This window comes from Salvelinus fontinalis, unplaced genomic scaffold (assembly GCF_029448725.1).
Source record: "Salvelinus fontinalis isolate EN_2023a unplaced genomic scaffold, ASM2944872v1 scaffold_0222, whole genome shotgun sequence".
NCBI classification, from domain to species: Eukaryota; Metazoa; Chordata; class Actinopteri; order Salmoniformes; family Salmonidae; genus Salvelinus; species Salvelinus fontinalis.
In genome coordinates, this window is record NW_026600431.1 from 63225 (window position 1) to 79119 (window position 15895).

The following is a 15895-nucleotide window of genomic DNA, read 5'->3' on the forward strand; positions in this document are numbered from 1 at the left end:
TCGAATTCGTTATGATCTATGTCCACAAATTCAAATAATTGTAGGAAAAAACAACTTACGCTTCTTCAAATGTTGGTCTTGTTTGGCTTCCCCGAATTTCCCAGATACAAAACGACGGACGATATCAACAACATTAACAAAATGTAGGCTATAACAAAGTAACAGTAATAATCACTATCAGTGAATTAGATAATAACGTTCAATATCACTGAAGAACGATCATGTCAACTGATTGTGTGAACTGAGATTTGCCACATTTCAGCGCGCCCAAGGCGCACCAGCACTATTCCGGTAGGGTATCTAAGTAACCAGTCTCCGGTTTAACGGGGCTGCTGCGATGCCGAGATAAAACACAATGGTCAATGGGGTCAGGGCGTGTGTGTGTGTGTATGTGTGTGTGTGTGTGTGTGTGTGTGTGTGTGTGTGTGTGTGTGTGTGTGTGTGTGTGTGTGTGTGTGTGTGTGTGTGTGTGTGTGTGTGTGTGTGTGTGTGTGTGTGTGTGTGTGTGTGTGTGCAACAGAGAGGGAGGGAGAGCGAGAGAAAGAGAGACAGAGTATTTTTTTTTTAATCACACATAGACTCAGTGGTGATTTTAGCATGTACATCTTGGTTGGGCAACAACAAAGAAAGTGGTATGCATGCCAGCAAAGCCACGACGCAACACAACACTAAACAATACATCAATTGCACTAAAACGGTGACTAACGGTGCCCATAAACTGTTAGGGCCTACATAAAGCTGTCCCAACAGCAGTCCCAACATCTCACCACTGCTACACCTGGCTATCAGCGGAGCCTTGTCTGTCAGCGAAACAGTTCATTCAGCCTCATTTACTGCCTTTTAAAAAACATATCTGATATGGCTGACTTGCCTCATACAGCAGCATACAAACATGGTCTCTTTTTTGCTTTCTTGAGTAAGGCAGCTCCAAAATGCAGCTGTTTCAGCCTATTTATTTTATCTTTATTTAACTAGGCAAGTCAGTTAAGAACAATTCCTTATTTTCAATGACGGCCTCGGAACAGTGGGTTAACTGCCTTGTTCAGGGGCAGAACAACAGATTTGTACCTTGTCAGCTCGGGGATTTGATCTTGCAAACTTTCCGTTACTAGTCCAATTCTCTAACCCCTAGGCTACCAGCCTAGCTCAGTGCTTTCTGTGGTGGTGGGGCAGCCAGCAGAAAATATGGATTGTAGGTGTTGGTAATGTTCTCTAGTTGCTCCATGATTAGCTCAGTGTTCTGTCACTCATGGGGACAGTACGTCACTGCCAAGTCTAAGGGTAGAGCTCTAAAATTCAAGCCCCTTCGGTGCTGCCATCGAGTTACATTATAAATGCCCATCCAAGAAGGCTCAAGGTCATTGGCCACAGATAAAATGACTTAAAATCACGTTATATCTACAGTAGCTCTGATTAGACTGTTCATGTCAACATCATACTTTCAAAATCTAAGCTAGCAAGCAGTCATCATCGTGAATCAAGTCGAAAATATGACAAGGATCAAAAAGGCTTTGCCAGTAGATCTATAGTTTCTCTTCATATTATGAACTGAACAAATTTTACACACAGTATTTTATGGAAACGTTAAATGAGGCCCATTGAACACAATTAAGGCCAGTCTATACATCACATGAGGGATAGAGTTTTGCTGTGGGTGTTGCACTTGATGCATGTGTATTGTGTCTTCCAGTCTTTCTTGGGTCCACACACATCACAGCGCTTCTTCTTGTTATTTTATATATTTTTTACCTTTATTTAACTACTCAATTAAGAAGAAATTGTTTTACAATGACGGCTTATCACGGCCAAACCTTCCCCTAACTCGGACGACGCTGGGCCAATTGTGCGCCACCCTATGGGACTCCCGATCACGTCCGGTTGTGATACAGCTTGGGATCAAACCAGGGTCTGTAGTGACACCTCTAGCACTGAGATGCAGTGCCTTATACCACTGAGCCACTCGGGAGCCAGTTGTTGCTACCGGCTGCAATTGAGAATGATGAAAATATTTAGTTCAGGAATTGTACCAACATCTCACTCATTCACTCACATATATAGTTACAGCAGGTCAAGGTAGGAGAGTCAGATACACACACACATGCAACAACATCACTCACACTTACTTCCGGTATTGGAGTTGTTGGTTCTGTGGGTTGTGCGGATTGGGACATCAGCATCCTCCTCCTGAATCCTCCTCACGATGGCTGCAGAAGCTGGGGTCCTTGGGATATGTTGCCTACTGATGGGTTCAGATTTCTAAACTTTAAATAGTATTAATCATTAGTTATACTAGAGACATGAGGGGTGACATAGTCTAGGGTCTACAACAGAAGTTAATGGTTATCTGTAGGAGGAATGCATATGGTTAATGTAATTAAGCTTGGAATGTAATGAGTGCAGGGAAGACGATCACGTTGGCAGGCAATGATACGGGTGGAGAGCAGTGGTTTAGTGAAGAAGGGGGTCGAGGTCTGGTCAGGTCACATTAAGGGAGAAGGAACAGTTTATTGACTGTATCACTTAACTTCTTGCCTAGCAATAGAGATGTAATGTTTTGAGAGGAGGAAACTCTACACAAATTGGGGTATATATATTACCACTATTGTGAATATGACTTTGGTCTTATGCAGCTGTATCGACCCAATGGGTGATTAAACTTGGTTTGAGCTTTATTAAGCATCCGTGAGTTTTAATAGGTTAATTTAAAACCTAACACTCCTATGGATTTGAGGTCTTACCAATGCCTTGCCCAGCTCCCCGAGAAAGAGCCGTCTCCTCTGGAGCTTCCCTCTGTTCCAATCTGGGTTCAACGCCATCCAGATGACAAACGTGTTGTACGTTGAGATGTCCAAGATGTTGAAGGTTATCACAAGTAGCCAGCATAGGGTTCTTCTTTCACAGCTGTAGCCAGTCACCAGCTTGTCTAAATTGTCCACCCCTCCTTTTGTAGCATTGAAATCCATTATGATTTCTGGTTTTTGATGTTCCTGGCCACAGCTTCTCCCATCCCTATGCAGCGTACTCATGAGTACCACATTTTTGCCTTTCTTTGGCACATGGGACATTAGGGACGAGTCGGCCGTGAACACAAACTTAGAGGAATTGATAGGCCTGTTCTGTGTATTGAACAGCTGAGGTGGGAGCTCTGGCTTGTTTTTCCATACTGTTCCTACCATCGTCAGCTTCCTCTTGAGGAGCTCCTGTCCCAGCTTGTGCGAAGGAAAACAGTTATCACGTCAAATGTGGTGTTCACGGAGTCCCTGTGTCACGTCCAGGACAACCCGCATCCCTTGGTTCTTCTCAGGGGCTCCTCCATCTGGCTTACCCGTATACACTTGCAGGCAGCCCAGATCTTGATTCCATATTTTGCGGGTTTAGACCGTATGTACTGCCTGAAGGGACAGTGGCCCCTAAATGGCATAAGCTGCTCATTAACAGTAATGTTGGGCCCAAGGTTGTAAAATAGGGGAAGGCAGTCCACCCACTTGTTCCACACTGACCTGATTGCAGCTAGCTTGTCTCTCTGCCGCCGAGCTGTTCTTGTCTCAGATAATCCTGGAAATAATGTGGAAGTTTTCCAGAAACCTAGTTGCACAGAAAAGTTTTCAGCCAGTTTATGCATCCCACAGCGATTCTGTGGATTCCCCAAAGTACGTTTGTAAATGAGTTTGGTCCATCTCCTTCCACCTTGCTCCAAAAAGCATGCCTTCCCTTCAAATTAGTGCAGTCCAGAGTGATTTTCTGGATGGTGTCTGGGATCAACAGTTCAAAAGAAGACTTTACATCCTGCACATGTGTAACCGCCATCCGCGTCGACTCTGGTTGCGTCCTTATCACATTGGCAGCCATGCGGGGTGGCTCATTCCTTTATATCCTGCACATGTGTAACCGCCATCCGCGTCGGCTCTGGTTGCGTCCTTATCACATTGGCAGCCATGTGGGGTGGCTCATTCCTTTATATCCTGCACATGTGTAACCGCCATCCGCGTCGGCTCTGGTTGCGTCCTTATCACATTGGCAGCCATGCGGGGTGGCTCATTCCTTTATGTCCTACACATGTGTAACCGCCATCCGCGTCGGCTCTGGTTGCGTCCTTATCACATTGGCAGCCATGCGGGGTGGCTCATTCCTTTATATCCTGCACATGTGTAACCGCCATCCGCGTCGGCTCTGGTTGCGTCCTTATCACATTGGCAGCCATGCGGGGTGGCTCATTCCTTTATATCCTGCACATGTGTAACCGCCATCCGCGTCGGCCTTGGTTGCGTCCTTATCACATTGGCAGCCATGCGGGGTGGCTCATTCCTTTATATCCTGCACTTGTGTAACCGCCATCCGCGTCGGCCCTGGTTGCGTCCTTATCACATTGGCAGCCATGCGGGGTGGCTCATTCCTTGGGCAATTTCAAGATGTTTTGACATCCATATTTCTCCTCCTGCAGGCTGCTGATGAGCTGGTTGCTGATGGGCTGGCTGAGGGTCAATCTCATCCTCTTCTTCCAACTCACTGTCAGACTCCAAATTGATCCTCATATTTGGAAAATTCTTCATCTTCCAAAGTGGAAGACGCTCCTTCCACACTAGTTTCTCTCTCTGCAGAAATGTCTAAGGCCCTCTGAGCAGAGATTCTATTTGCCATACTGATTGAGGAGCCACACATGCACAGCTATTAATTTGTTGTGTCCCTCCCCCTATTTGCACCTGGCTGCGGTAGAGTGTGGGAAAATGTATTGAAGTAATGTATTATAATAACATTGAGCAGGCTCCCGCAAAACTTTGTATAGTTTCACACACTACAAAGGGTAAAGAGTGTGAGAAAAGCGGGAGACAGGCAGACAGGCAGGGATACAGACAGGTTCTTGGTGCTATGTTGAAACAGCAGGCCAAGGGAGGAGAAAGACAGAGTGAAGGCGCACAGTAATCCTTTTTGATACATTTTTACTTGTTTTCACCTACACACACACTTTTCCACACTTTTATTTCCATCGGGTCCAGTGGACCCGAACACCACATATGTAGTATACATGTGTATGGGGTGCACAGTGTTCACTCAATGAAAATATGTTATTTTAGAAAAAAAATATTCAATGTATCATTTTTATTTTCGTAAACATTGAAAATGGGTCCCACAGACCCGAACACCACACAATAGTTAAACTTAGTTCAACGTTTAATATTAGTATTTGGTATTTGGTTCCGTATTCCTAGAACGCAATGACTACATCAAGCTTATGACTCTACAAACTTGTTTGTTTTGGTTGTGTTTTGGATTATGTTGTGCCCAATAGAAATTAATGGTATATAATGTAGTGTAATGTGGAGTAACTTTAATTGTAAATAAGAATATAATCTTTTTCTGAACACTTTTACATTAATGTGGATGCTACCATGATTACAGATAATCATAAATATATTGTGAATAATGATAACATGCTAACCCAGCGGTTCCCAAACTAGGGGTTGTGGCCATTTTTTGTATATAGATATATATATATACAAAAATATATATTTGAATATTGGCTCTGTATCTTGAAATCATTATAATGTGGTTAACCTTAAAAATGTAAATTAAAATTATTCAAATCTATTGTTCTGTCTCACGATTCCCGAGCATGAAAGTGCACAGGGAATGTTCACTGTGCTGTGTGACTATATGACGAATAACAGATTCCATATGGGTTCGTTTTGTGTGGTTTTTCACAGATGGGCTCCATCTAAGGCGGGACGGCAGGCAGGACTCTGCACTCCAGTTCTGAATGTTTCTCCCTCTGTCATATGGATGCATTGTATGATACACCGAGAGCAACCGGCGGCAAAAGAGCTGAGCACAGAACTCGGACATATACTGCAGCAGGTAACTTTGATTGTAAACTACATCAAACCACATCCACTGCACGCCTGTTCACAAAACTATGTGGAGATATGGGATCAGAGCATGACAATGTTCTATTTCATACCGAGGCTTGGTGATCATCGAGGGCGAGTGTTGGACACAATTGTTTAATTGAGAGAGGAACTGTTGTCATTCACAATGGATGTAAAAAAAAACAGACTTAGTTGACGTTTTGTGTAATAAAAATAAAATGTGACTCCTTGCCTATATAACAGAAATATTCTGGAAACTGAAAGAACTAAACGCAAGCATGCAGGGAAAATACAAAAACATTCTACAGATGAGTGACAGAATCAGTGGATTCAGAGGAAAGAATTCTTATTGGAGAAAAATGAACCATGCCCTCTTCCCTCAGCTGTGCATGTATCTAACAGAAAACAGCATCAGTAAGTGTCCCACACGAGTGATGACTGCCCACCTCCAAACGCTTGGAAGAGCACTTGGGACCTACTTCCCAATCCGTTTGACTGTGATCCTGGCTCAGATGACATGCCGGTAAGTGAAATCGAACAGCTGATCGAGCTGTCATGTGACCGAATGCTTTCAGGGGTCACTAAAGAAGAGTTTTGGTTCCTGACTCAAAGGGAATACTCTACCTTCTTCCTCTGAGCATTAATGCTACGTTCAAAACAACTGGGAACTCGGAAATCTCCCACTTCCGACTTCAGTGCATTCAAGACAACTGAGAACTCTGAAAAAAAAAAACGATCTCCGACTATCAAAAACCTTTTTGAACAGTCATCCAACTCGAAATTCCATCTCAGGAACTCGGGCATCTTTCCAGAGCTCCTATTTCCCGACCTCCTATTTTTCTGAGTTCCCAGTTGTCTTGAAAGCACCATAAAACTGATGGTAACCTTCGTCAACTCATGTCTGTGTGAAGCTGGATTCAGTGCTCTCGTCTGTGCTGGTCCATTCCCTCTAAGGGATTGTGCACAGTTATTTGTCAAACTTTGGTGGAAGATATCTAAACCAGACGAGTTCCAAACAGTTCATATTGCAGGCTATGCTGCCACTACACCTGCTGCACCTGATGCTGGAGAGCTGGTGGGAGGTTGACATCTCACGCCCTGTTGTAAATTAAAGGAGAGGAGATCATGAGTCTCCCTCTCCAAATTCAGGGATTAAGAATGAACATATCAGACCAGAGAGGCGTGTAACTGCAGCTCATGTCCGATGTGGTTTGAACTCTGAAATCTCAACACGAGGTAGAGACGATGAAGTCACCTCCCGGACAGTCACTGGTACGGCTGATTAGCTGTCCTAAGTAAAGTATCTAGAAAAGCACATTTAAGTGGGACCATTCTACTACTCTTTTCAAACCATCGTATTCTACTATTCTACTTTTTGACTTGTCGATCTCCAAGGCATTTCTAGTCGATCGCCAAACATTTCTGTAAAAAACCCAACGATTAACCTTGTGTTCCTATTTTTTTTTATTAGTCTCGGGCTGTTGGTGGTAGGTGCAGCCAATTCACCTGCCCTGCGCGCCGGGTAGGCAAACTGTTGCCATTTCATGTGTCTGTAGGTACAAACTCTGTCTTCCCGGTGGGTCTGGAGAGGAAATCAAGTGCACTACGACACCGCTGGCCAATCAGATTGCTCAGATGACCGAGTCTGCAGTAACGTAGCAGGCATAAAAGAAAGCAACGGCAAAATTGATACTGTGAGATTTCAAAACGTTTAAAACCATAACAAGAGAGACTGTCAACGAATACAGCAAAGAGCTGCTGTTTTTATGAGTGAGTTCATGTTTAACTTCTTACTCAGCACTGCCAACACTTCGTATTCAACACTTTTATAACCCATAAAATGTGCGTTCTTCCTATTTCCACTCAGCGCTACAACAAGCAGTGCAGCAGTAATGAATGAGTAGGAAAGTGTATCTATAGGTTTGCGTTGTTGTTATTATTAGCGGCTTGGGTCTTTTTTAATATCGAGGAATATTTCACTTTCTCTGTTCATAGGAGTAACAACATGAATTTGCGCATGAGGCAGAAATAATGCAGTGCGACTCGAGTTTCGCCATCAGCTGGAAGACGGTGTCCCTTTTTGGTCAGTGTCAGTGGAGGAAAGGGAGAGCGGAGGGATGTTGAGAGATGGACTCTCAATCTGCTGCTCCCTGTGCCTATAGCTTACTGCACAAACCTCATTGCTACAGTACTGTTTTTAATTGGTTAATGTTGCATAGGCTTACATTTTTTATGTCATGTTAATAAACAACCAGAGTGATAGATCTCGGCATGCATTTTGACTCAGAAAGTGATCTTGACTCAGAAAAGGTTGGTGACCACTGATCTAACGTTACTGTTGGTTGGGATGTGTATTTCCCTGAGGCCGCTAGGGGGGGGGTCATACATACAGCTGACCTCTAGTACAACACCACTACATTTCTGATGAACACCATAGTTACAGTAACTAACACATACAGTATGTCAACTGTTATAATAAGCATATTACTGCTGACTACGAAAATGATTGGTTCTGGAATAGTTTGGCAGTTTGTGACTGGTTCCGGTTGTATGAGGCTACTCGAGCTGTAACCGGCAGACACAATCAATTCCTGATGAAAAAGTCAACAAAAATGAGGTCAACTAATAATTAAGAGGCTAAGTTTTGGCTGTATTCAAATAGTCTATGTTTTTCTCCAGAAGTGTGCACTCATTCCCTCCCCTTTGTTAATGTATTCTTATATTAGTAATACCACACTACATACTCCATTGGAACTTCCAAAATAACTAGGACAAATAAGGAAGTTGAAATGTTTAAAGTTGTATTCAGTATTGTGGCTCCCTGAGGGGTAGACACTTATCATCCACACCCTCACCAGCGCCATAAACCATGTAGTCAGCCTGGAATTTGTTCAACGTGTGGTGCCAGGACAACATCCTCTCCCTCAAGCTGATCAAGACAAAGGAGATGATTTGGATGACAGGAAAAGGAGGACCGAGCACGCCCCCATTCTCATCGATGGGGCTATAGTGGAGCAGGTTGAGAGCCTCAAGTTCCTTGGTGTCGACATCACCAACAAACTAACATGGTCCAAGCACACCAAGACAGTTGTGAAGAGGGCATTACAAAGCCTATTCCCCCTCAGGAAATTAAAAGGATTTGGCATGGGTCCTCAAAAGGTTTTACAGCTGCAACATCGAGAGCATCCTGACTGGTTGCATCACTGCCTGGTATGGCATCTGCTCTGCCTCCGACCACAAGGCAATACAGAGGGTAGTGCGTATGGCCCAGTACATCACTGGGGCCAAGCTTCCGGCCATCCATGACTTCTATACCAGGTGGTGTCAGAGGAAGGCCCTAAAAATTGTCAAAGACTCCAGCCACCCCAGTCATAGACTGTTCTCTCTGCTACCGCACGGCCATAAGACTCCTGAACAGCTAATCAAAGGGCTACCCAGACCCATCTTCTACGCTGTTGCAACTCTGTGTTTATTCTCTATGCATAGACACTTTAACTCTACCTACATGTACATATTACCTCAATTACCTCGACTAACCGATTCCCCCGCACATTGACTCTGCACCGGTACCCCTTGTATATAGCCTCGCTATTGTTATTTTACTGCTGCTGTTTAATTATTTGTTACTTTTTTTTTTTTTTTTTACTTATCTATTTTTTACTTAAGACTTATTTTTTCTTCAAACTTCTTAAAGCATTGTTGGTTAAGGGCTTGTAAGTAAGCATTTCACTGTAAGGTCTACACCTGTTGTATTCAGCGCATGTGACAAATACAATTTGATTTGATTTGAATGCGCCCACTGGCTTGCAAGTGATCACAGCTGACCTCCATAGACTAGATAAGGATGTCTCTAGCCACCCATACAGCCACCACACTCCATAGACTAGATAAGGATGTCTCTAGCCACCCATACAGCCACCACACTCCATAGACTAGATAAGGATGTCTCTAGCCACCCATACAGCCACCACACTCCATAGACTAGATAAGGATGTCTCTAGCCACCCATACAGCCACCACACTCCATAGACTAGATAAGGATGTCTCTAGCCACCCAAACAGCCACCACACTCCATAGACTAGATAAGGATGTCTCTAGCCACCCATACAGCCACCACACTCCATAGACTAGATAAGGATGTCTCTAGCCACCCATACAGCCACCACACTCCATATATATAAGGATGTCTCTAGCCACCCATACAGCCACCACACTCCATAGACTAGATAAGGATGTCTCTAGCCACCCATACAGCCACCACACTCCATAGACTAGATAAGGATGTCTCTAGCCACCCATACAGCCACCACACTCCATAGACTAGATAAGGATGTCTCTAGCCACCCATACAGCCACCACACTCCATAGACTAGATAAGGATGTCTCTAGCCACCCATACAGCCACCACACTCCATAGACTAGATAAGGATGTCTCTAGCCACCCAAACAGCCACCACACTCCATAGACTATATAAGGATGTCTCTAGCCACCCATACAGCCACCACACTCCATAGACTAGATAAGGATGTCTCTAGCCACCCATACAGCCACCACACTCCATAGACTAGATAAGGATGTCTCTAGCCACCCATACAGCCACCACACTCCATAGACTATATAAGGATGTCTCTAGCCACCCATACAGCCACCACACTCCATAGACTAGATAAGGATGTCTCTAGCCACCCATACAGCCACCACACTCCATAGACTAGATAAGGATGTCTCTAGCCACCCATACAGCCACCACACTCCATAGACTAGATAAGGATGTCTCTAGCCACCCATACAGCCACCACACTCCATAGACTAGATAAGGATGTCTCTAGCCACCCATACAGCCACCACACTCCATAGACTAGATAAGGATGTCTCTAGCCACCCATACAGCCACCACACTTATCAGCTGGTACTTTTCCCTCACTCAGCGGAAAGGAGTGAGAGATCATGTGGCCTTAAAAGTAGACAAAGAAGAAATTGACTACTTTAAAATGGAAGAAAGCCCCCAATGGTGCTGTCACAGTGGTGCATCATGGCCCTGGTGCATATGCAAAGAAGGGGCCTCTATCTACCTCTATCGTTTTTCCCTCACTCGGGGGCAAGGACTGAGAGCGAGAAAGAGTGCCACCAATTGGTGGTGGTCTCTTAAAGAGAAGCCGGTTAAAATGTAGGTAAAACTGTCCGGTAAGAGGACAGATAATGACCAGTAGAACACAGATGTACAGAACATACGTTTATTGCCACGCTCAAGACAGACACACACACACACACACATGGTAGTAGAATAAGTATTGATGCATTGTGAATGGTGATAGTGTGTCTACAAGAGAAGACAAGAGAACACTAGTCTAGCGTAGTACACTACACAGGGCCAACTAGAATAGACAACGGTGGTAGGTTAGCACGCTAGGCTAGTAGGCCACATGCTGTGGGTTGGTATAGCAATTAGCAGCTACCCTAGAGCTAGCATGCAATGTGGCTAGGTCAACAAAAACAAGGTCATGGTCGTAGCCATTTTGAGTAATGCAATATACAAACATGACAGCCATCTTAAGTCATATGATAACATTGGGCCAAGGCTGTAGTGTCTGGCCTGAATACTGAAACATACAAGCAAAGACGCCTGACCAACCAAAGTCCACTTTCATGGTTATCCATGCACTATCACACGACAATGATGTTTGGGAAAGTCTAGGAAGATGCTTGACCATGCAGGAAACGTCCAGTAGGTAAATTGGCGTAGAGTGCAAGAGTTTACAGAGATGTCCTCAACCTGCACTCTTGGAGACCACTGAGGGTTCCGAGACAGAGTTGGGGTTCTCCTACCCCAGTTAGGGTCTTTGATTAGCTGACCAAGGTTGGTTCACTCAGGACAGGAGACTTGCCCAGGCAGTGTTCTAGAAGCAGAGGTGTGAAAAGGGGGCAGAGTGACTGGTAAACAATGGTGAGCCCATCCCCAGAGTACCTCAGCTCCTTGCAGAGTAATAAAGTCAGGCAGAGTTGAGAGTCTGGGTGACTATGGTCAGAGGATTTTCTACAGAGAGAGCAGGTAGATGTGTTTGCAAGTTTGATTTGCTGAACATTTAAGCTGAATTCTTAAACACATCATTTAGATTTTGTTTTGAAATGTACCCCTGTGTCACGAGCCTCTGTAGTAGAAACTCAGAGCCTATTTCTGGTCAATGGCAGCACACCTCCTCACATGCTGCCACAAGTATTATTTTTCATACCTTTATGTAGTGGAAACGATTTGGAATCACGCTCTCGTGACGAGTACAGTTCTGCCTGGGACTTGTTTTCCCAAAATGTCAGACCAAGGAGATTTACTCCTATTGGCTCTTGGTCTAATGGTGAAGATGCTTGGCATGCGAGAAATCCACAATTTGATCCTGGCAGTTACATTTACAGACTTCAACATCGATGGTCACATATTGACGTTTGGTTTCAACTGTCAAAGTTTGCATAGATTCACTTTCCTAGTGGAGCCATATGCCGTTATGCACCTTTAGTCAAACAGATACTTTTATAGTCGCATATAAAGTTCAGTGGAAGTTGTATCAATATTCATATACCAACTGAAATGTGATATAGAATGATAGCATAGAGTGGAGTTTTTTTAATCTGTTTTGCTGCCTGAGGAAGTTTTGATAAGAAGGTATAAAATCCAAAGTGTTGAATAGACGTAGTATGATGAGACTCAAAGGTCAAATTCACCAGGCATAGTTCAGTTACACCTCTGCGGTATAATGCAAAACCTCTCCTGTCTTAAACATTTAGTGTGCGTTGGAGTCTTTGGCACAACTATTCCTCAGAGAGATCGTTTGCATACGCAGAGCCAGACAAACTTGTGTCAGTTCCAAAAGTTCAACTGAAGACACCAACTGAATTGAACTTCCCCAGGGGGGAATTGATTAGTCTCAGGCTGTATACACATTATTTTGTTCTACTTTTTGTTCTTGCACATACAATATGTCTGGTTATGCATCATAACTTGGTCCCCAAGGTTTTCCTGAGCATTTGTCCTGAATGTGTGGGGGGGGGGGGGCTCTGGGCCCAATTAGTAGGCCGTCACTGGCTGTAACTGGCATGTTCTTCCTTTTCATGTCACTCTCATAATTGGATAGAGTTAGTATTTAGGGATGCAGTTTAACTACAATTATGTTCTTTTACAGGTAGTTTATCATTGAGTTTATTTTGCAATCCCCCATTAAAAACACACACACACACACACACACACACACACACACACACACACACACACACACACACACACACACTAAGGAGTTGGAAGGCAGGGTCATTGTGGCCCCTTGGAGCAGTTTAGTGGTTAAGTAACCCCCCCCCCCCACACACACACACACACACCCTACACGCACCCTATCAAAGTTAGAATTTGAAACACCGACCGGGTAACTGGCATGTCTCTCTAACCTCTGGGCTACCTGGACACCCCTTTATAGATTCCTTCAAATAAATCTATTTTACATATGTAAAGTCACCATACCAAAGAGTCAGACAATCAAATGAAGTTGATTAGCATGCTGGACACTGGTTGGTGGATATGTTCTGAGATACGGGGCCAGAATATGTTTAAAAACACAGATGTTTCCTCCGGAAAGTGCAGCGGTCATGAGGACCATGAAGATCCTGGGCGGTGTTCTGATACTCTCCCTGATGTTGGCAGAGACCACATTGGGCGACATTCAGAAGAGAGTCGTCGGGGGTAACACGTGCAGTCCCACTGAAAGGCGATACCATGTCCGTTTGACAGCTAGAAATCCATCAGCCAAATTGGAAAAGGTCTGCGGCAGTTCTCTGATCACCAACAAGTGGCTTCTAACCGCCGCTCGCTGTTGGCCTGATGGACAAGGATGGAAGATGTATGCAGAAGTAGGTGGACATCCAGGCCCTGTGAAACCTCAAGTAGAAATCAAACAGAAGACGATACATAGAGATAAGAAAGGAAAAACCCATGACATCATGCTACTGCAGTTACCAACTCCTGTTCCGGGAGCTGTTCCGGGTCCTGGGGTTGATCCAATCCCTCTCGGTGATTGTGCAAATATGTTTTCTAAACTTATGGGGAAGACATTGAAACCAAAAGTGTTCCAAACAGTTCAGATTGCAGGCTATGTTGCCACTCCACCTGCTGCACCTGAAGCTGGGGAACCTGATGCTGAGGAACCTGCTGCTGGGGAACCTGCTGCTGAAGCCCCTGATGCTGCCAACACCAAAGTCCTACATTGTGCAGAGCTGGATGTTATGAAATGTGACGACGTCTCCGTGGCAAAGTCCCATCAAGACATCTTCTGTGCACAACGTGCCGGAGTGGAAACCTGTAGCGGTGACTCTGGGACAGGTGTGGTGTATAAGAACCAGCTCTATGGTGTCTTCATAACTGAGGACACTGGTGAAGAATGTTCTGCAGCGGCACTCATCATGGATGTCTGCAAGTACAAAGTTTGGATAAACAAGATAATTGGCAAGTAAAGAAGAAAACGGACAGTTTTGATTTGATTAACAGCAAAAGCTGATTATTGTATCCTAATAAACCATAAAATAGTTCCCAGATTAACTCAATGTCATTGGTCATTATTGTTATAACTGTAGTGTGTTAATCCAGGATGTTCAGGATGTTGTGTTAATCCATTGTGGTACTGTATAGTTCAGTACATTCCACTGTAACTCTGTCTGCCTGGACACACGAAGGCTGGTATTCAATCAATGGTGTGTCGTTGACATCCCACTGTAAGTCTGTCTGCCTGGACACACGAAGGCTGGTATTCAATCAAAGGTGTGTCGTTGACATCACACTGCGCTATCCACAATACGCCATTTAATTAAAAGCAATTTCACTGATGAAACAGATATTGTGTTCACAGTTAATGCTGCAGATGTTGGCTCAAACGTAAATGACCTTTAAAAGTCATGTGCAGCGTGACTGTTGTCAATGCACTTTGGGTTGAATCTCTGTCTTAACCAACACACTGCCTCTGGACATTCACCAGCAACACATTAACTAGGACACTACTTCATTAAAATAATGAATGAACTAAATATACATTTAACACTAATAAGCCTTTTGCTGTTGACGATTAAAATGATTGGTTCTGGAATAATCTGGTTGTTGTTTGTTCTATGAGATACAAAAATGAGTCCAAAATGGCACCCTATTTCTTATTTATTGCACTACATCTGACCAGGACCCAGTGCACTACATTTGACCAGGTCCCATATGTGTCTGGTAAAAAGTGTACTATATAGGGAGTGCCATTTTGGACATTACCATGTTCTGCCAGACTTATAGTACAGCACCGTGACATGTATCTGTAGCTGTGAGTAAAACATGTCTCTACATAGGGAGAATCCCCATAAGCACTGAGGTGAAATCAGACTGAATCGGGTTTTTTGAGGCTACTCAAGCTGTAACTGACAGACACAATCAATTCCTGATGAAAAAGTCAACATAAAGAGGTAGAATTCTAAACAAAATGTTTGGCTGAAGTAAGAGGCTAAGCTTGCTGATTCTCTACCCTTTTCCAAAAGTGTGCTCTTGTTCCCTCCCACTCATGCATTTAAGAACATTGGATTGGTGCAACCATGGCTGGAGGAAGTTCCTCACACCAGTCCATTCCTTTTAAATCCACGAGGAAAGTGTACAAGTGCACAGTTCGAGAGAAGGGTAGAGGATTGGACTGTAGCCTTTGATTCAGTCGAACATCCTTGAGCCAAACAAACATAAATAGCTCTTAAATGGGACAAATCCCAGTGGGAAAGAGAGTTCTAGTCTTATTCTGCCTTTCTGGTCTGGCTGTTACCACTCTTACCCCTGCCTTCCCCTTCTCTCCCCCACCCATACCACATTTCCATTTACTCCCCACACTTAGAGGGGTCATGATTTGTAACTCTCTCTTTCTCAATTCAAATCAATTACATTTCCATTCAAGGGCTTTATTGGCATGGGAAACATATGATAACATTGCCAAGCAAGTGAAGTAGATAATAAACAAAAGTGTAATAAACAATAAA

The 15895-nt window shown here is 44.0% G+C and overlaps 1 protein-coding gene across 1 annotated transcript; it reads left to right on the forward strand.

Annotated features, from left to right (window-relative positions):
- Window positions 1–13368: 13368 nt before the first annotated feature.
- On the forward strand, window positions 13369–14551 carry LOC129844751 (thrombin-like enzyme flavoxobin). The gene has a single exon (XM_055912836.1). The coding sequence runs from the start codon at window positions 13469–13471 to the stop codon at window positions 14354–14356; it is 888 nt and encodes a 295-aa protein (XP_055768811.1). The 5' UTR covers window positions 13369–13468; the 3' UTR covers window positions 14357–14551.
- Window positions 14552–15895: the final 1344 nt, after the last annotated feature.

Excerpts from the sequence above, each read along its gene's own strand:
- LOC129844751 (XM_055912836.1), top strand. The coding sequence starts at position 13,469 with ATGTTTCCTCCGGAAAGTGCAGCGGTCATGAGGACCATGAAGATCCTG.